Source organism: Olea europaea, unplaced genomic scaffold, assembly GCF_002742605.1.
Source record: "Olea europaea var. sylvestris unplaced genomic scaffold, O_europaea_v1 scaffold65, whole genome shotgun sequence".
NCBI classification, from domain to species: Eukaryota; Viridiplantae; Streptophyta; class Magnoliopsida; order Lamiales; family Oleaceae; genus Olea; species Olea europaea.
Genome location: NW_019264872.1, coordinates 1,313,012 through 1,336,202, shown reverse-complemented (window position 1 = coordinate 1,336,202; position 23,191 = coordinate 1,313,012). Strand labels below are relative to the sequence as shown.

Below are 23,191 nucleotides of genomic sequence, written 5' to 3'. Positions count from 1 at the left end.
ATGAGACATTTGAATTCTATTATCATAAAGAAAGTCTTCGTCTCACAACATATCATCTTCTTAGAGAAAGTGTTTACTCTAAGGGAGGACAGTGGGAGCAAAATAGAACTTGAAAGAGTTCAAGAGTCCACAGATATAGTTAACAAATTAGATAAATTCGAGTTCGATCCCATATCTGATATGGGACATACTTTGGATCAGGAAGTAAAGACTCCTGAGGACATGATAGCTCTATGTGAATCTAGTAGGGTCATTCGACCTTCAAGAAGGTGCGAATCCATGATCATTAATCATTGATCCAGGATAATGAACCTGCTAGTTGCAACAAAACAAAGTCAAGTGTTGACTTAAAAGAAACAGCAAGAAGCCATGAAACTCGAGATGAAACTCGATGCAAGTGAAGCCTCCTAATGGAATAAAGCCCATAAGCTTTTGTAAATAGTTTACAAAAGAAAAGGTTGATATGGATATGAATATCCATATATACAAAGTAAGGCTAGAAGCAAAGATTAAATGTTGACCTTGGTGAAATATTTCTCCTGTAGCCTTGCTTAAGTCCATTCGGGTTTTGTTTGCAACAGTTGCATATCGTGACTATAGGTTAAGAGAAGTCTCTTGGAGTTGAAATCTTAGATTTGATGAAAAGTCAAAGTGTTTGATTTTATCAAATTTGAAAACGAATTGTGTGTTTACAAGAAGATAGCGGGAGCATTTTTCGTATTCCTAAAACGACATCCCTATGTTTCAATCGTTGAAATAATGGTTGTTAAAGGATTTATTCATAAACGATATGGGATAAGCAACTTGATCTATAGAGGTAGATCTAGAAGATTGCTTAACTCATCCCAATTTACATAGATGAAATCTTGAGAAGATTTCATATGGAGAAATTGGTTTACTCTTAAGCGGTATGTTGGAAAGGTCCCAAACGTGAAGCAATCGTTGATTCAATAGTAGAAACCTAATACATGGATACTTCAGAAGTAGCAAAGAGTTGCAATATGGATCATGATGTTCATAAATGAACTTGGAGTAGTTCCTGATATTGTTGATCACAAACAATAGTATTATGATAACAATAGAGCCATTGCGAAAGTAAAGGAACTAGGGTTTTATCAATGATTCAAACATGTATTAAGGCGGTATAATCTCATCAAAGAGATAATACATAGAAATGACGCAAAGAGAAGAGCAAATTTCCACATTTAATAATATTGCAGATCCACTGACAAAGAGTTGTCGTAGTATAAATATGATCGTCATGTAGACTTATGATATTTGATACATAAGTGATTGGATCTAGTGCAAGTGGGAGTTTGTAAGTATTATGCCTTAGGTCCAATCAACTTTGGACATAAATACTTTTATATATAATTAATGCAATTAAATGGCAGATCTATTATTTAATTAATAGACAATTAAATAAATAATAGAGTCCGTAGATTCAACTATTTGTAATTTGTTAATCACAAGGAGTTGTGATTGTGAGATACAAATTACATCTTATTGAATCTTTAATCATCCGTGGTCGTAAGTAATAACGAGATACGGATATCGTTATTACGGATAGATCATCACGTGTGGCATTTCTTATTTGTGAAGTAAGTAGCTGATCTCACAAGTTAAAGTGTGGTGACACTTAAATAAACACGTGGATGTTTTTTTATAGAACAAAACATTGGAGACCCGTTGAGAGATTCCACATGGATAACTATCTGAGTGTCAGCGGTTAATCTCTAACGCTCGGTAGTGGAATTGGTCCTTTGACTTGAGGTCGTCATGGTACCTTATATGAGGACAGTCATACTTTGGCGGTGTTGGATGTTGCTCTGAAAAGGGCCGCTAATACGACATCGTTCGGGTACGTCAAGAATCGTATGAAGGTTGTGATTGATCAATAAAGGATTCGTCACTCTTAGATAGTAGGAGATTATGATCTGCGTTTCATTCAATTAAGTCGATGATGAAATCCCTGGCCAAGGTGTACTCATAAGTCGAAAAGGAGTTTTCGACTTATATTGACTTAATAGTGGAGTGAAAGATATGATCGATGATCGAGATTGACACAATTTCATATCTCGTAATTGATCGGATCATATTGACGAAGGGATTATAGTTTTACGGTAAACGAACGAATTTGGTTTTGTCATACCACGTGACATTTTTCGTCACATGTATTGCCCTGACACATTGCTAGATGTCAATCAGGGACGGCTTGTTTGAATTGACGATAAATTAAAAGGGTGTTTTAATTTATCAATTTTGATTAGATCAAAATAATATTTCACGTCGTTAGGCATCGTGGTCGGGAACCTAATGGGTCGCACACAAAAGAGAATTGAAAGATTGCAAATTGCCAATTGGTTAATTTAACAATCGTTGGATAAATTAATTAATTGGATTAATTAATTCACGGACCGAGTTTAATTAATTGGATTAATTAAATATTGGATTGGACCGGGCCGAGTCCGTTTGGGTTTATATAAATACATAGCTAGGGTTTGAGGTCCATATGATTTTCATTATTCTTGCCGGCACAAGAGAAAATCCTAGAGGCTGCAATCTTATTTTCTGTATGGATCACCGTTGGAGGCTGGACAATTGGACAGCTGTGGTGGCGAATCAAGGTTGATGGAACTAAAAGAAAAGCAAAAGAATTGCAGAATTCTTCAAAGGTACAATCCTTATCACAATTCCTATCTAAACACAAAAACAATGCTTGGTAGGAATCGAAAATTATTTTAAATTCCGCTGTGCATGTATAAGTCGATTCCCAACAGCTCTTCCATAAGCAAATTGAGCACCACCAATGACACCAATTAGAAGGATGTCTTGGGATGAGATGCAAAGGCATCAAGCACAGGGATTGTGCTTCAATTGTAATGAGAAACTTACAACTGGACACCCGTACAAAGGATTGCAGCTGCTATTATTGGAAGGGCAATCTAGTAACAGCGTTGTTATATATGAAGAGGCAACACAAGAATTACCGGCAGAAGAAGACCAAGAAGCACGACTAGAACCTGAGATATCTTTACAAGCTCTTTTGGGATGGACAGTCCCAAGAACTATGTGAGTATTAGCAAAAATTGGCTCCCATGAGATGGTAGTGTTCATTGACAGCGGTTCAACACATAATTTCCTCAGTGAACCTATGGCGAACCTAGTCTGATTACCAGTAACTGTTAGATATTTTTCATTATTTTGCATGTATTTATTTATTTTTTGTTTTGTGAATGATTTGCCGCCTCGACTAGCGTTTGCCGCTGCGCAAAGAGAATTTTATTTTCAAAAGTCTTTGAATAGGTGCATCTGTTCGTTTTGACCGTTACTTCTAACATATGTGTTCTTCATTTCAAGGGACACATCTATTCAAACGGTTGCCTCAATTGCTATAAATTCTAGGTGAATTCTCGTTTGCAAAACACATTAAAAAAATATTCTTCTCTCTTTCTCTTGGCATCATCAGTTCTTTTTCGAGTGTCTTCTTGGTTTGATCAAATAGTCACAATTTGAATCAAACGCTTCCATTGTATCTTGAGAGAGATTTTCTATCATACCCCAGTCGTGACTTCGTTGGATAAGGGGAGAAACATCTCTTAAAAGATAACGTTTTTCGTGCCTTGGAGTTCATTAAGTTTTTAGGTTTTCCTACATTTTTCTCAACAGTAACTCCTACCGAATCTTTTACAATGTGTGTGGCCAATGGAGAAAGTTTAAAATGTCAAGGAAGATTTGAGGGAATGCATGTAAATTTACAAGGCATACTCTTTACACTTATTCTCTACTCTTTTCCCTTAGCAGGCCTCAATTTTGTATTAGGTGTCCAGTGGTTGGAGTTGTTAGGACATGTGGTTTGTGCTTGGAGGAAGATGGCCATGGAATTTCGTTGGGGGCAATGAAATCAAGCAACTTCAAGGAGTTGACAACTAGCCCACCGAGTTTACCTCTTTGAAGACAATTACAAAGGAATTGCGTCAAGGGCACATGTTATTTGTACTTTACCTTCAAATGATAGTCGAAGGATCTCACGAAGATATAGAAGCTAGCACGAAGAAAATTCTAGAAAATTACGCAAATTTTTCCAAGAGCCGACACAATTACCTTCAGCAAGAGAGATTGAGCATTACATCACCCTTAAAGAAGACACTAAACCTATGAATGTGCGCCCCTATCGATATGCCTACTTCCAAAAGGGAGAAATTGAGAAACAAATCCAAAATATGCTTCAAATGGGTCTCATATGTCCTAGCATCAATCCATTTTCATCTCCAGTGTTGTTGGCGAAGAAAAAAGACGGAAGTTGGAGATTTTGTACTGATCATCGTGTAAGAATTAATGTCCTACATGGCCAGAAAAAATAACTAACTTTATTTTAATTTTAAATGTTGAGGTAGTTATTGGCTCATGAAAGACAGGCACGTCAATTTTGTAAGATTTATGGGGAGTTATTTTCCTAATTAACCATCTTTATGGGGAGTGGTTTTTGGAAGTTTTTGGAAAAAACTGTCCTCTCTCTACCCTACATATGTTGGCTACATTCCCATAGATTTAGTCAATTGAAAAGTTACAAGCTAGACGGTCAAATTGAGAGAAACATTTTCTCTATTTTACTTGTTTATCTTGTTTTGCAAATTTGAAATATCTCGATTATCTCTACGGATCAAGGTATGTTTCATGATTATTTTATTTATATCTGAAAATTATAGAATTCTAAGATCTTGGCATTAAGGTTAATTTAATATATTACATGTGGTATCAGAGCTCAAGTTATACGATTCTTAATTTTCCATTAAAGATTCATGTTTTTCATTTGTCGATTCTTAATTTTACGTATCGATTTTTGAATTAATGTGCAAAAAAATAAAATAATAAAAGGTTCCGCTGCTGAATGCGTTACGTTTAAAAAATGATTCAATGCATCTTTGATTTTCTTTTTTGCTTCGAAAAGAATTTGAGAAAAAGTGTAGTTTACTGTGCATCAGAAAAGTACAAAATCACTTGCATTTATTATCGTTATAATATGCCATGTATATTGATGGTTGGAATGGCCCTGTAGAAAATATACAATTCTGCCATGTTTGTTGTATTGTGGTTGGTCAAAGGAAAGTCAGATTTCATGGTTTTCACAATTATTCAATACTTACTGCTGGCCACTGTATGTATAATTTGGCAGTCTTTAGTTTTCTATTAACATTGTGGGGGCAGATCACTTGGAATATGTAAACAGACCCGTGGACCATTGACTCAGCAAACCAATTTGATGTTTACTGTTTAACTCTATTATGAAAGTTTCTTTACTGTAATTAGTACAAAATATTATTTAGTGCTCAATAATTATTAACAGTATTATGTTTCATAAGTCCAGTAATTATTGATTAAAGATGGTGACATATGAATGGTTAATTATAGTATTGGACTTTGAATTATGGATTAAATTAGATTATAGTTTAAGTACCTATTTTTTATGCTTTGTTTATGTAATTAATGTTTGATTAATGTTGTTTGTTAGTCACCAAAGTGGCCAAACATTATGGTATACAAATACTAAATTACATAATTTATTTGTCAATTACTCTTGATAGTTTGATGCTTGTAAGGAAGATGACATTAAAATTATTGACGTCAAGAGTATATTGATGTTCATAGATTATAAAATTATTATGGATCGCCCAAAGGTTGATAAGTTATTTTATTAATCTTGAACATGAAAGTGGTTATTTGATATGCTTAGTTATATGTGTTTTGTATATCCAAAGATAACAAACATGTCTAATTGAAGTATATTTAATTACAAATTAAAGTGAAACTAAAGTAGCATCATTATGTTTATTATGATTGGTATAACATAGTATCTCCCAAATGAGAATTGTGGTAAGAAATGAAGCTTAATTGCTAGTATATTGCCATAGTTAATCCAAGGATTGAACGCAATAGTACTAATGAAAGCTTTTCTCTTAAAGCACTAATGTTATGAATGTATGTATTGCAGTGTCAGTTCCTGTTTCGCTTCATTCGCTAGTTTCATCTATTCCAATCTTTAATGGATCAGATTTCTGGAAGGAACAGATCTAGTTTCATCTAGGTGTTCTGGATCTTGACATAGCTTTGCGAATTGACAAACCTCTTGCTATTATAGAAACTAGCAGTGCGGAAGGGCAAGCTTTGTTTAAGTCATGTGAAAGATCGAATAGGTTAGACATTATGTTAATGCGAATGTGTATGGGAAATAATATTAAATCGACGCTTTCTCAAAATGATAATGCAAAGGAATATCTCAAGGCCGTGGAAGATCGCTTTCGTTCAACAGATAAGTCCCTTGGAAGGAGATTAATGGCTGAACTTACCACCATAAAATTTGATGGTAGCAATGGGATACACGAACATGTCCTTGAAATGACTAATCTGATTGCTAGACTCAAAACTCTAGGAATGAATGTTGATGAAAGTTTCCTTGGTCAATTTATTCTGAATTCCTTGCCTGCTCAGTATGGGCCATTTCAGATTTACTATAACACTATTAAGGAAAAGTGGAATGTGAATGAATTGGAAGGTATGCTTGTTCAAGAAGAGGCAAGACTTAAGCAACAAGGTTAGCATTTTGTGAACATTACGAGTCATAGAGCTAGAAATAAAGGAAAGAAATCGAAGAAGAGCTTTAAGAAAGATCCATTCAAGATCGTTGGAACATCTAATGCCAACGGGGTCCAAAAGAAGGAACAACATTGACCAAAATGCTATTTTTGTCACTCTGGGCATTTAAAGAAAGATTGTCCGAAACGTAGAGCTTGGTTAAAAAAGAAAGGTGAGCTTCTAACTCATATATGTTTCGAATCAAATATGACTCAAGCTCCTTCTAATACATAGTGGATTGACTTTGGTTCTATTATTCATATTTCAAATTCGATGCAGGGATACTTTCAATCTAGAACATAAAGGAAACTGAGCATTTTGTAGTATTGGGAAATGGAATGGAAGTACCAGTTGTTGGTGTTGGAACTTTTCGTTTGTTCTTAGAATCTGGCCATTATTTGGACCTATTTGATACTCTTTATGTACCTTGTTTTTCCAAAAAATTAGTTTCCTTGTCAAGACTTGATTTTAATGGATATTCGTTTAATTTTAATAATAGTAGTTTCCGTTTATTTAGAAATGGAACATTTGTTAGTTCTGGAATTTTATATGAAGGGCTATATAAATTTAATCTTAATAAAATTTTGCACAAACCCTTCTAACCTTGCATCGCAATGTTGGAATTAAACGTAGAGGAGCTTATGAAAATTCTTTCATCTTATGGCATAAACGACTGTGGCATAAATCCAGAGAAAGGATGGAGAGATTAGTAAAAGCTGGGATTATTTTGGATCTTGATTTTACTGATTTTGACGTTTGTGTTGATTGTCTTAAAGGAAAGCAAACCAAACATACAAAGAAAGGAGCTACAAGAAGTGAAGAACTTTTCGAGATTATCCATACTGACCTTTATGGACCTTTCGACTCACCATCACTTGGTGGAGAAAAGTATTTTATCTATTTTCATTGATGATTTTTCACATTACAGTTATGTCTATTTGTTGCATGAAAAGTCTCAAGCAATAAATGCTTTAAAGATATATATTGCTGAAGTCGAGAGACAATTAGATAGAAAGGTGAAATTCATTCGATCTGACAGAGGTGGTGAGTATTATGGAAGGTATGATGGAGTGAGACAATGTCCAGGTCCTTTTGCTAAATTCCTAGAAGAGCATGGTATTTGTACATAATACACAATGTCTGGTATGCCTCAGCAGAATGGTGAAATCGTACACTTATGGAAATGGTTAGGAGTATGTTAAGTAACTCCACGATACCCATTTCGTTGTGGATGGAAGCCCTTAAGACCACTGATTATTTACTTAATCAGCTTCCTAATAAGGCAGTTCAAAAGACTCATTTTGAATTGTGGACAGGAAGGAAGCCGAGCTTACAACACCTTCATATTTGGGAATATCCAGCAGAGGCTAGGATCTACAGTCCACATAAAAAGAAATTGGATTCTAGAACTGTAAGCGGGTACTTTGTTTGTTACCCAAAGAAGTCCAAAGGGTATAGGTTTTACTGTCCCAACCATAGTATGAAGATTGTAGAAGCCGAAAATGCCAGGTTCTTTGAGAATGGTGAAATTAGAGGGAGTGACGCATTACGTGATATGATCATTCAAGAAGTTCGAGTGCCTGTCTCGATACCCGTAACTTCAAGGGAAATTGTTGTTTTTCCTGTTGTAGAACATTATAACAACACCAAACAATAATCTAGTGATCAATCACTCCATAATGAGATTGTCACTAATAAATCGGTTGCAGAACAACCACAAGAAATAGTATTAAGAAGATCTCAAAGAGAAAAGAGACAAGCTATTTCAGATGATTATTTGGTATATATGCAAGAATCTGATTATGATTTAGGGACAAGTAAAGATCCAGTTTCATTTTCACATGCTATTGAAAGTGATAATTCTGAAAAGTGGATCAACGCTATGAATGATGAGTTGAAATAAATGGAGCAAAATGAAGTCTTGGACATTGTTGATTTGCCTAAAGTTCTAAGTCAGTTGGGTGTAAATGGGTCTTTAAGACCAAACGCGACTATAATGGCAATATCGAACGACATAAAGCTAGACTTGTCGCAAAAGGTTTCACTAAAAAAGGAGGTGTTGATTACAAAGAGACGCTCTCTCCTGTATCGAAGAAGGACTCTCTTAGAATCATAATCGCTCTAGTAGCTCATTTTGATTTAGAGTTACATCAGATGGATATAAAAATTGCTTTTTTAAATGGATATTTAGATGAAGAGATCTATATGGATCAATCTGAAGGTTTCTTGATTAAAGGAAAGGAGCATATGGCATGCAAGTTAAAGAAATCGATATATAGACTTAAACAAGCTTTTAAACAATGGTATATTAAGTTTAATGATACCATCACGTCCTTTGGATTTAAGGAAAACACTGTTGATCGGTGTATATATTTGAAGGTTAGTGGGAACAAGTTTATTTTCCTGATTCTATATGTTGATGATAAATTGCTTGCTAGTAGTGATCTTGCTTTACTAAACGAAACCAAGAAATTTCTTTCTATGAACTTTGAAATGAAAGATATGGGTGAGGCAACCTACGTGATAGGAATTGAGATGTTCCTTAATAGATCATATGGAGTGTTAGGATTGTCTCAGAAAGGATATATTGATGAAGTTCTTGAAAGATTTAATATGTTTAATTGTATTACCACTCTTGCTTCTATTTGTAAAGGGGACAAGTTAAGTGAAAGAGATTGTCCAAGGAATGCATTGGAAATGAAAAGTATGAAAAATATTCCTTATGCATCTGTTGTTCGAAGCTTGTTGTATGCACAGACTTGTACAAGACCAGACATCAGCTTTGTAGTTGGTCTGCTAGAGAGATACCAAAGTAATCCCAGAATTGAGCATTGGAAAGCTGCAAAGAAAGTGTTGAGGTATTTGAAGGGAACAAGGCAGTACATACTAATGTATAAAAGATCTGATCAATTAGAGGTGATTGATTACTCCAACTCAGATTTTGTTGGTTGTGTTGACAATCGAAAATTAACGTCTGGTTATTTGTTCCTATTAGCTGGAGGAGCAATATCACGGAAGAGCGCCAAACAGACTGTCATAGCAGCATCTACCATGGAAGCTGAATTTGTGGCATGCTTTGAGGCCACAGTTCATGCATTATGGCTGCGAAATTTTATCTCAGGACTTGGAATTGTTGATAGTATTGCTAGGCCGCTGAGAGTTTATTGTGATAATTCCGCAGCAGTCATTTTCTCTAAGAACGACAAATATAGTAATGACACTAAGCACATAGAGCTCAAATATTTGGCTGTTAAGGAGGAAGTTCAAAAACAAAGAGTGTCTATAGAACATATTAAGATTGAGCTCATGATTGCAGATCCTTTAACTAAAGGATTACCACCAAAGATATTTAAAGAGCATGTTGATCGTATGGGTCTTGGTTTTGATCTATGAGTTTTGTTTATGGATCTCAATCTTTATGTTTTGTTCTAAAACATTAATTGAGATCTCATTTATGGTGTTTCTGATATTTCTTGTTTCCATGTGTTATATAATTATGGATATGGATTATTGATAACAAGAATCGTCTTTGACAAAGAAATTATTGGGACATTATAGGTACTTCTCGTTATGGATTGTGACTAAGTGATTTACTAGCATCTTGGTACATGGAAGGGAAAATATTGCTATAATGATGTTTACCGCCAAGACCTACGTTAGCAAGTTATTTAATTACAATATTAACGTAATCTCCCTAAAGGTGCAAATGAGCTGATGTTATGCGTATATTATAGTTACCTTATCAATTCAAATAAAGTGTCGTTGTCATATGAGCTATGTGGGAGAATGTAAGAATTAATGTCCCACATGACCAGAAAAAATAACTAACTTTATTTGAATTTTAAATGTTGAGGTAGTTATTGGCTCATGAAAGATAGACACGTCGGTTTTGTAAGATTTATGGGGGAGTTATTTGTCTTAATTAATGATCTTTATGGAAAGTGGTTACTGGAAGTAACTTTTGAAAAAAACTATCCTCTCTCTATCCTATATATGTTGGCTACATACCCATAGATTTAGTCAATTCACAAGATAGAGGGGTCAAGTTGAGAGAAATGTTTTCTCTATTTTACTTGTTTATCTTGTTTTGTAGATTTGAAATATCTTGATTATCTCTATGGATCAAGGTATGTTTCTTGATCATTTTATTCATATGTGAAAATTATAGAATTCTAAGATCTTGGCATTAAGGTTAATTTAATATATTACATATCGAGCACTCAATGCAGCCACCGTCAAGGATCGATTTTCCATTCCAACCGTGGATGATATGCTTGATGAGTTATACGGTACTTCATTCTTCACCAAATTAGATCTAAAGGTGGGGTATCACCAGGTACAAATGCATGCTTCTTACATTCCAAAAATAGCTTTTAGAACCCATAATGCTCATTGTGAATAATTGTTTATGCCTTTTAGCTTGTGCAACGCCCTTTCAACTTTTTAAGCTATTATGAACTCAATTTTTTGACCTTACCTATGAAAGTTGATTTTAGTTTTTTTTTTTTTTTTTTGACTTTCTTATATATAGTCCCACTTGGGATACTCATCTGGAACATATTAGCAAAGCTTTGGGAATATTACGTGAGCACCAGGTTTTTATTAACACCAGTAAGTGCAATTTTGACAAGCAAGAAGGAGGCCTTTGGTCATGAGTTCGATTTCTCCTACCAACACTTTCTCGATCAAGCCTGTTGCATAGGGCTTGCCTAGTCCGATTTACCTGGCTAGCATGGTTTGCAGGCTATTGCGTGAGCCTGAGGGTTTACCCAGTGCGCACCCGAAGGGTAGCGGCTGCGGGTTTCCCTGTCACCTGAAAAAAAACTCGAATATTTGGTGTACATTGTCACTAACCAAAGAGTATAGGTAGATAACTAAAAAATTGAAGCGATGCTATCATGGCCACAGCTTACTAACATTGTAGAGTTGCGGGGATTCTTGGGATTTGTAGGCTACTACGAAAATTTGTTCGGAATTATGGCATCCTAGCTCATCCCCTAACCAACCTCCTTAAGAAAGGATAGTTCCATTGGCACGAAGAAGCTGATAAAACTGTTGGGCTGTGATGCTCAATGGCCTTTTAGGGGCTGTGATGACAAAAATGGGCTAAAGCCCAATTACTGGTTTTATAATTACTAGGCTCTTGCCCAATAACTTGACCGGATCCACCCAGGCCCAAATAGGTTTAAAGCGTGTTTCTGTGGCGAGGCGTTTTTAACACAGCCAGAAACACGCCTTCTTCAATTTCTCTTGGAAGCCCCTGATCGTTGGATGAAACCTTGATCAATGGTTGCCTCTTGTGGGTATAAATAAATCCATCCCTTGCCCTAATTTGCTGGAACGTCATTTTTCTTTCTTGAGCAGCTACCTGAGACTTTGAGATTCTTCCAAAACCCTTCTTCTTCTTTGTGAACTTCCAATCTCTGATTGGATTCGATTTCTGAGTAAAACTTCTGTGTGAAACCAATTACTAAGAGATTGGAAAGGGTTTGGTGTGTGATTTTACCCTTGTGGTTTCCTTTAATCTGATAGAGAAAAACCTTAGGGTTGGGGGGATCGAGTGGGTCAAACAGACGGGTACAATCCTGTGTTTTTCATGAGTCTGAGCCCTGAAATGAAAGGATCTCCATCTGATGCCTTTTGGTTTGAGTTTCTACGAGCTGCAGAACAAATAATGTTTCTGGAATATTTTCTGGTAACTCATTCTTGATTGTTTTATATATTTGTGCTCATATCTTTGTGTAACAGTGGTATCAAAGCCTTCGATTGGCTCATGTGGGTGAATCGAACCACGTTGTTGCGAGATACTGTAGATATGTGACTGGAATAGTACGATCTTGAGTATTGTGGACTGTCGGCTTTGTGAAATCTGTGGTGGTCAAGTGAAACGACCACCACTGTGGTTTAATTCTTTGAACCCCAAAAATTTATTTTATTGTCCGATTTCTAGTTACTTATCTTAATTGACGAATAATGCTTTCCTAATTGTTTTTGCATCTGGACTTGTGTGATTAGCGATAATCTGCCTATACTTGTCTATTACTCAGTATTGAAGTATACTTGTAAATTTTGTCTCTGATTCTTGTTATACTGAAATACTATAACAATACTTGTGATTATTTTTGTTCTCGATTTTTGTATTAATACCTCTCAAATTTTTTGTTAACAAAAACCTCTATCCTCTACCCAAGCCTTGACCTGAGATCTTGAGTCTCACGGAATCCTGGTAAGGCTGGGTAGTTGATCTTTAAGCTTTGTACTGGATATAGTGTGTATGTTAAAGTTGTTATTTCCACATTTACACATATTCTACTGCCTTGCCTGTAATAGTAAAAATCTCTGCCTCTTATCTGCCTGTTGTGATAAAAACAATATTGCTAAATGTTACCTGTTTGATTTATAAAATGACCACCACTAGCTTTGAACTTGGGGTCTTTAATGGGAATGGAGATTTCCCTATATGGCAACAAAAAATGAGAGGGGTTCTAGTACAATAGAAAGTGTCTAAGGCAATAACTGAAGAGTTTCCTAAAACAATGGCACAAGAACAGAGAACTGAATCAGATGATTTAGCTTATACCTCAATCATTCTCCACCTGTCTGACCAAGTGTTAAGAAAAGTAGGAAAATTAGAAAATGCTAAGGCCCTATGGAAAAAATTAGATGAGCTATATTTAGTGAACTCTTTACCTAATAAGCTCTTCTTCCTAGAAAGGTTTTTTAGTTTTAAAATTGATCCAACCAAAGACCTAGATGATAATCTTGATACCTTCAACAAATTGGTACAAGATATCACTAATGCAAGGGATAAAATTTTTGGCGAATATAAAGCAGTAATACTTCTTAATGCCATACCAAAGGCATATAGGGATGTCAAATCTGCCACTAAGTATGGCAGAGACACTTTGACTCCTGAAGTTGTTATAAATTCTATAAGAAGTAAAGAATTGGAACTTAAAACTGAAAGACAAAGGAAGGAATCTGAGATTTTGTTCATGAGAGGAAGACAACCAAATAGGCAATATAATACCTATCCAAATCAAAATCATTCAGGAAACAGTAACAGAAAGAAATTCAGGAGTAAATCAAGATCTAAATCAAAATCAAGAAATAACAGGAAGTGCTATGGTTGTGGTAAACTTGGACACTACATAAAAGATTGCCATAACAAGAAAATAGAACTTAAGGAAAGGAAAGTTGATGAGGGAAATGTTGTTGAGCCTGCTGAACCTAATACAGTAGATGTATATGTAGTGGCTCAGCAACATGATCTGGAAGTGGCAAATTATGCACACAACAGATATGTCCATGAGTGGATATTGGACTCAGGTTGCACTTTTCATATTACACATGAAAGGTCTTGGCTTCAAGATTTTAAGAAGGTAAGAGGTGATGAAGTGGTTATGGGAAATAACATTGCCTGCAAAGTTGAAGGTTTAGGTAATGTGACCCTAAAATTTGAAAATGGATGCATGTATACCCTAGAGAGAGTGAGGTATGTACCTAAACTCAAACGGAATCTGATTTCTATGGGAGAATTAGATGACCTAGGGATGTGTGGTAGGATTGGAGATGGGTAGATGAAAGTGATCAAGGGATCTCTTGTCATCTTTAAGGGTATAAAGAAAAATGGAATCTATGTAGTTAAAGCTGAAACAGCACTTGAAAATAATGCTACTGTTTCTAATACTGAATCTGATTCCACCCTAAAATGGCATAAAAGGCTTGCACATGTTGGTGAAAAAGGCCTCACAATCCTACATAAAGGGAGGGCATTTGGTAAGGACCAAATATCAAAAATACCCTTCTGTGAAAGCTGTACTTTTGGCAAATATCACAGACTCCACTTTGATTCTGGGAAGCATAAATCTACTTTCCCATTGGAATATGTCCACTCTGATTTGTGGGGTCCAGCCTCTACAACTACCCAAGGGGGAAATAAGTATTTCCTCTCAATAATAGATGATTTTTCAAGAAAAGTGTGGGTTTTTCTACTAAAACACAAATCTGAAACTTTTGAAAAATTTAAGAGTTGGAAAGTCCTTATTGAAAATCAAATGTCAACAAAGATCAAAATTTTGAGAACTGATAATGGACTTGAATTTTGCAACTCAGAATTTGATAAACTTTGTGAACAAAATGGAATCCTAAGACACAAAACTGTCCCATACACTCCCCAACAAAATGGGATGGCTGATAGAATGAATAGGACCTTGTTGGATAAGGTCAGGTGCATGATGATGGGATCTGGAGTTCCCAAGGTGTTGTGGGGGGAGGGGCAGGCTATTATGACAGCCACATATATAGTGAATAGAACCCCATCTAGTGCTTTGGAAGGAAAGACACCTGAAGAGAAGTGGTCTGGGAAACTACCAGACTATTCCCACCTTAAAATTTTTGGGTGTACAGCTTACTGTCACCAGAATTTGGGGAAATTGGAGCCAAGGGCTCAGAAATGTGTGTTCTTAGGTTATTCTGAAGGAATTAAAGGCTATAGGTTATGGGCTAGAGGTCATGGGGGATATAAAATGATAACAAGTAGAGATCTTACCTTCAATGAGGAAGAGATGCCCTGTTTAGAAAAACAAATGTCTGCAGACCCTGAAAATCCAAATCGTTCGTGGTCGTAAGTAATAACGAGATACAGATATCGTCATTACGGACAGACCATCACGTGTGACATTTCTTATTTGTGAAGTAAGTAGTTGATCTCACAAGCTGAAGTGTGGTGACTCTTGAATGAACACGTGGATATTTTGTTATAGAACAAAATATTGGAAATCCGCCTAAAGATTCCACATGAATAACTATCTGAGTGTTAGTGGTTAATCTCTAACGTTCAGTAGAAGGATTTGTCCTTTGACTTGAGGTCGTCATAGTATCTTATATGAGGACAGTCATGCTTTGACGGTGTTGGATGTTGCTCTGCCAAGGGCAGCTAATACGGCATCATTCGGATATGTTAAGAATCGTATGAAGGTTGTGAATGACCAATAGAGGATTCGTCACTCTTAAATAATAAGAGATTATGATCTGCATTTCATTCAATTAAGTCAATAACGAAATTCTTGGCCAAGGTGTACTCATAAGTCGAAAATGAGTTTTCAACTTATATTGACTTAATAGTCGAGTGAAAGATATAATAAATAATCAAGATTGACATACTTTCATATCTTATAATTGATCTAATCATATTGACGAAGAAATTAAAGTTTCACGGTAAATGAACGAGTTTTGTTTTGCCATACCACGTGATATTTCCTGTCATACGTACTACCTTGACACATTGCTCGATGTCAATCTGGGACGGTGAGTGTGACCCGGTGATAAATTAAAAGGGTGTTTTAATTTATCAATTTTGATTAGATTAAAATAATATTTCACGTCGTTAGGCATCATGATCAGAATATAATGGGTCGCACACAAAAGAGAATGGGAAGATTGCAATTTGTCAATTAAATAATCTAACAATCGTTGGATAAATTAATTAATTGGATTGATTATTTATAGACTCGAATTAATTAATTGGATTAATTAATTTACGGACCGAATTTAATAAAGTGAATTAATTAAATATTGGATCGGGTCGGGCCAAATCCCGTTCGGGCTTATATAAATATGATTAGGGTTTTCAAAAACTGTAGAGATTTTTCATTATTCTTGCTGACACAAGAAAAAAACCCTAATCTTGCAATCTTATTATCTGTGTGGATCATCATTGGATGTTAGACAATTGGACAGCTGTGCGTGACGAATCAGATCGTTGGAACAAAAGAATAGCAAAGGAGTTTGCAAATCCAGTACAAGGTACAATCTTTATCACAATTTCTATCTAAACACAAAGACGATTCTTAATGAGAATTGAAAATTTGTCTTATTTTCACTGCGCATAATAAGTAAATTCCCAACACACACAGTATTACACCCCTCTCACATGGAAGGGCCCACATACAATAAAATATTCCTCGCCCCCCCTCCATGTGGAAGGGGTGTAATCCATTGTGTACACGATGAGGTATACATATAGAATTATCCGAGAAAAAACTATCACAATTCTAAGGATGATGGGATTTCTTTCAAATAAACAGAATCACATTTAGAAACAAAGAATTAAGATAAGACCTGCTGATAATATTTAGGTAAATTTCATTAGTTCAAGGTTTTTCTCCCTTATTCAATACCTACGATCATCATTTTCCCATTGTTTTTTTTATCCTTTCCAGCAACAAAAATAATAAATTATACATGGAAAAAGTTGCTAACAAACAATAATAACTGTTCTTATGCAAAACAACGGGAAAAGAAACTCCTCTCTAAGAGGATATACATTGACATATCAGAGTACAGAGTAGCACTGCAGGAACTCTTTTGTGTACGATGCACTGATGCACTTCCACTAAAATGCATTAATAATAGAAACTCAATCGTGTTTTCAAAATATCATGTCACAAAAATATATTAAAAAGGGGGGCTGTTCACTATACTTATATTCTTTTATTTTAATTTGAATTTTACTTGTTTCTAAACCTATTCACGAGCAAATTTGAAGTCCTTTACAAATGCTGAAGATCAGAACTCCATTTATTGGTAGATGCATGGTCTCCTTCGGTTACTTAGGGATAAATCAGCCATTAGAATGAATATAGTGGTTATGTTTTGTAAACCTGTAACAAGGTATTTATCCTTGTAATTTTCAGACGGACACTTATACAAGATATATTTTTGTTCTAATGTTTCTGTCTCTAATTGTCATAGTTTGCAAAAGTATTAACATGTGCAAGAAAGAAGATGGAGCAAAACATGAGTCAACAACTCAAAAAACCTTAACTGGAAAAAAAAGGAGAAAAGAAAAAAGAAATGTCATTGAGCTGTAGATTAAGGCAATTATGAAACCGATTTTTGATAGATTTCATTTGATTCTTACTAAAACCGGATTAAATCAATTCATTATTAAAATGGTAATACCCAATAATATATATTTCCATCGGAAAATATCAACTTGACAATATGAAATTTCTTAATTTTATGACATGGAAAATTAGAGAAGTATGAACGTCTTCGAAAATTACAAGCTACCGTTTGTTCTTCATTTACATAATTGTAGTTGCATTCAAGGTGATCTGTTAGTATATATTTTTAAATGATAAGCATCATTATTACAATACGATACTGAAAATTAATTTTTAAGCCATTGAGACAAAAGAGTATCTTCAAGTCAAAAATCATTTATGTTTCCAAATGTTTACATCAAAAAAATCCAAGTATAGTCAATGCATCAGATAAAAAATATTTTACCATTGCATAACTTTTCCTAAATTGGCAAACAATTATAAAAGAAGAAAGGACAATAGAAAGTAAGGATTTAGGCATTTAGTTGAGGAGATATGATTTATACTTACTAGCTAGATATAAAAATTACCAAACTTTATAGGTTTTAGATTTAACTGCCGAGTTTGTGTGGAATCCTCTTGCCGTTCAATAAGGTTCACACCCTGAGAAAATTTTTGAGATAATCACGAAATAATATTGCATAGAAAATGAAAGATTTCATGGAAAATAATTATGCAAATACAAAGAAATGGAATAATTAGTTCAAATTGATATACAAGTGTTTCGCGCGGGTTAGTCGCTAACAATTAAAAGGGATCAGATGATTGTGTAAGGGACAAACCTCTTGAGACAAAATCCCAAAAAGGGGTATTCTTTTATTGGCGATGACTTTACAATTGGAAATAAAAAACAACGTGCCTCCAAGGGGCGCAAGCACACGAGTTACTGAAAGAAAAGTATTTAAATCTAAAAACTAAAGAAATGAAAATCACATGTTCTCTGTTCGAGAGTTTTGGATTCGGTCCTTTGCTTCTATGTCCTTTCTCCCTTTTATACTTTATGGACGATCTCTTTGTGATCAACCGCTCTAAAAACTGCTTGATCGTCCTATAACTACCCACTTTCTTCGTAATGGCCACCTTGTCATGAAAACTGCCTTTTTAACTGCTGCCATTACCCTTCATCGTTCAACCGCTTTCGATTGAATTCCTTGAATCGTGGAACGTGATAGGGCTGCTTCAATAACTGCTTTGATAACTGCACTTCTTGATAACCACGACGCTTTATGTTTGTTAAGATCTTGGGCGATTTGAAGGTTTGGGCGAGAATAGAGTAACAGCTCTGGGCGACTGTATGACATTCCATTCGCTCAGATTCTGGGCGACTTGCAAACTTGGGCGATGGCGTTACCGCGTTCTTGGGCCTTCATCTTGATTTGTTCGATTGGGCTTCGTTATTTGGGCTATCTGATTTGAGGATCCTCCAATTGGGCTTCACTCCTTGGGCTGTTCGATTTGGGCTGAATTTTTATGTGTCAACAATAAGAGGGTACCTTTGAAAAAGGAGAAGTATTTCCTAGTCCTCTCATACCAACAACACAGATTCTTCCAACTATATCATTTTTTGCACCTCCATTTTTCATTACACTTTCCATACGTAGCACGTGATCAATTTTATCGAAACAAAACGTCCCTTCGGCAATTAATAAATTGCCAAGCTTAAAAAATTCTTGGGTCATTTGGACAAACTGAACTATAAATCTGCTTTCTTATTGGTTTTGAAGTTGAAACCCTAACCCTAATTGTGCATCTTCCTTCACCCACAGTACCTCTTATTACGATATGGAACTTTTATGTTTGACCATTCTTGAATTTGTAGCGGAATAATGCTATGTAACCCAAGTGCAAGCCTGTATAGCACTACATGATATTAAATGATAAATTTAATTTAATATGGTACAATTAGAAAACTTTAATTATACCCACAACATAGTGCCACATGACTAGTCCAGTTAGAGTACATAGCATTACTCTTTTGTAATAACTCTTTGCGCTACTAAACTCTTGACCTTTGTCCCTTTTTTAGTATTTATTTATTTTTTAATTTAAAAATAAAATTGTGCTTTTAACGAACGTTTACTTGTTAATTAAAGATAAAGTCGTCTAATAAGAAGCTTCAAGTGCGGGTTAAGCTAATTTTATTTTTATTCGATATTAATTATTTATAACAACTAACGCAAGTATGATTAAAAAAATTCTCAGAATCACCTAAATAGGGCTAGATCAAATCTAAATGAATTTTGAATCATGCCAAGATGAATTAAAGATTGACGACTGCGTTTAGCTTGAAGTCATAATTTTGGACTATTGTTGTTAACTTGATTTAGTCCCAATCTCATAATCTATTAGGAAATTCGGCTTCCGCTTTCCACTTTTTTATAACACCAAATAAGTGTATTCTATTAAAGTAAATTGTTGCATTCTATGGATAAAATGGAGATCACAATACAATAAATCTAGTTATAAACCCCTAGGATTAAAGTAGCAAGAAAGATGAGTTGATTAGCTACCTTATTACCTGTATTAGGAATAAAATGAAAGGTGCCATAACTGTTGAGGAATACACTGATTATGTGCAGATTATATTGGCTAAAGCATACCGTTTATTTGCGTGAAATCGAAACCTAATTTTGACTTACCAAAATAGAATTTGAGAAGCAGAACAATAATAGTTACCGAATCCGAATGCATGAATATGAATTCATCTCTTTTGATTCTTGAACGAAAGCAAGTTATTCTTTGAATTAAACCTCGTAGAACAAACATGTAAATAATGTTAATCAATTTCTAAAATCAAACCATAATTAAGAGAAATCAAAAAATGAAGAAAGAAAGATGCAAGTGATGAATTTTTGGTCGAGGTAAGTGTTTGACACTTGGTTCTTAAGATGAATTTGCCCCACATCGACACTAATGATTTTTCAACAATCATCTTCCAAAATACAACGACCACGTCAAGTCATAGGAGCACTCCAAATGACTTCGACCAGCAAACTCGAGTGGAATTCCCTCTCTACCATAAACATGACTTTGATGCAAGACATAATCATTTCTACAAAGTATTTTAAGTAACATGACATGAAATGAATAATATGGAATTATGGAATGAATTGAAATTCCTGAATGATTAAATCCAAACATATGTGGTCAATATATAGATGTTGAAAAGGTTTTTCTCAAAAGACACAACTTATAAAAGAGACACAACTATTGGAATTAGTTTCTATATTTAAAGAGACATCTCTTGGAAAATAATAATGTCAAAAGTCATAATCTTTCATATAGAAAGACACATTTTCAGCCAAATAATTTCTAGAATATTCCATAATATTCTACGTACTTTTTCAATAATTCACGTATTTAAGTAATTTAAATTTGGCTTAATTTTTCATTCACCAAATAATGCAAAAGTTCCAACAAAATTTCAACAATCCCCCATATGAATGAAAATTATTGCAAATATCTATACAGACACTAGTAGAGAGAGTGCAAAAACTCTAGATCAGGGATGGTAGCTTCTGACCTTGAACCTCCCTTAGTGAAATATCATCGGATTTACTCGTCTAATTGGTGAACGTTATGTCTTGAATCATTTAGCCTTTAGTGTAAGTCAAGACAACGATACTCACACAATGTCTTCCCTAAACCGTTCATGGTTCTCATGACTTAGTTCATTTTGACTCTTAATTCTTCTTGGTTCTACGAGTGTTTAGAGAATTTAAGCCTTGAATAATTCTCATTGAAGTGGCCCCACTTCACACTCCCATATGTGAACTTCTATTAAGAGTATTCTGCCCTACTCCACTTGACTTAATCAAGATATAGGAATCATTAAAAGATTATCTTAACCTCTTGTAACTCTGCAGAAAGCACTTTAATATCATATGAATGAGTTAGAAAATTATTTTCCTTAGTGCTTCAGGGAATCCTCATAACTTAGTTGTCCCTTTGAACTAAGATATTGGGATCTCCAGTCAACAAGGTAGGATTACCATTACAAGGACTCTAATGTAGTAGGCTTCAATCTCATTCCTTTCAATATACAGTATACTTAATCTTTCGATAAATCTCTTAAAGGTACCACGAGTTTACACTGCTGAGATCATCTGCTTAATGGTAAGTCTATGACTTATACGTCTAGACCTACCATTACACGTGACTTAGTATCTTATCAAATATTGCTAGCCAATGATTAATTCATTTGATAGATACAAATTGTCGCCACCAAAAAATCCTCTCATAAAGCTATATGCCTCATTAGCTTTATCAATTTCCAAACATGGTTGGAGGATTTCTATCAAACACTACACTAGTCAATCACTTTTACTAGTGGATTTCAGAATCATGGGTATTCAATATCATCATTGAAACATTACCATGCATTTGAACTTTATGAATATTCTTCATATGTTCCAATTGTTCTTGCATGTCTAAACAAACGTCATAATCGGCTTTGCAACCCATTTCATCCGCTTTAGACTTAGTATATATTATTCTTATAATTAGTATAAGGGTTTTCTATCTTTCCACCTTCATAAATATTGTTCTGTGATTATAAGATAGAAGCAAACATAACTATTAAATTGAGTTACCCCCAAAATCCCTCAATTAGGAATACATATGCAATCTAGTAATGTTGCATCCTCAAGTTTTGAACTTTTCATTTCAAGTTCACAAGCATTAAGTTTAACCCCCTACATTCTTGGGTTATACTTGAACTTAGAATTCATCAACTCTTTCACAGTTCAATTTATAATATCCATATCGAGTGCTTTGTGAAAGTCTATGTACTTTCAAAGTAGTGGTCGTCAACTTGCATAGAACGTACTTAAATTTAATTAATTTTGATAATCCAAATTAAATCAAGGCCAATGCTTTCAAAACATATATCAACTTAATTGGTTTCATGACTGAAGTCAAATTCAACAATAAAGAGGGCTAAGCATTGCAACTTCTTCAAATATACGCAACTTATCATATTTGTGACATTTCATATGATAATTTCATTTTGACCATCGGTTGAAAAGTTGTGTTCTCAAAAGACACAATCCTATAAAAGGACACACCTCTTGGATTAATCTCTATGAAGAGCCACACCCACTGGAAAATAGTCATGATTTTTCATATGAAAGGACGCATCTTTTCATCTAAATTGATCGTAGAATTTTTCATAATATTCTACACAATTTTCTACAATTTCAAATAATTAAATGGCTTAATTCTCATTACTAAATAATGATATCTACTTAAATCATCTCACTTAATTTTATCAAATTAATTGAGGCTATCATCATAGTCAAAGTTAGTATAATTTCAATAAGATATGAAATTTTAACCAACTAATTTACCATACCATTATCATATTCCAATTAAAGGAATCATCATGAAAGTTCATAAACTTTCATCAAATAATTGGCATCCTTATATGTCCAATGGTTAGGAATAATATCCAATTCATCACGACCAAAGTGAAGAAATAGCAACTTATATTCCAAACATTTATACACTCATTGTATAAATTTATTCCATTTATAGGAATGGTCACTTCCATATCATAAGAGATTACAATCTCACATAGAAGAAAATGGTCACTAACAAGTTCCCAAGATGAACATTGTACAGAAACATCATATTTTTCAAGGCTAGCAGAAAATTTCACAAACTAGAAT

The 23,191-nt window shown here is 34.6% G+C and overlaps 1 protein-coding gene across 1 annotated transcript; it reads left to right on the top strand.

Moving 5' to 3' along the window:
- The first annotated feature begins 6,216 nt into the window (after positions 1 to 6,216).
- Positions 6,217 to 6,929, top strand: LOC111390106. Its single transcript, XM_023015094.1, has 2 exons — positions 6,217 to 6,592; positions 6,913 to 6,929. Exons 1-2 carry the CDS (start codon positions 6,217 to 6,219, stop codon positions 6,927 to 6,929), a joined length of 393 nt encoding a protein of 130 aa, XP_022870862.1.
- The last annotated feature ends 16,262 nt before the right edge of the window (positions 6,930 to 23,191 follow it).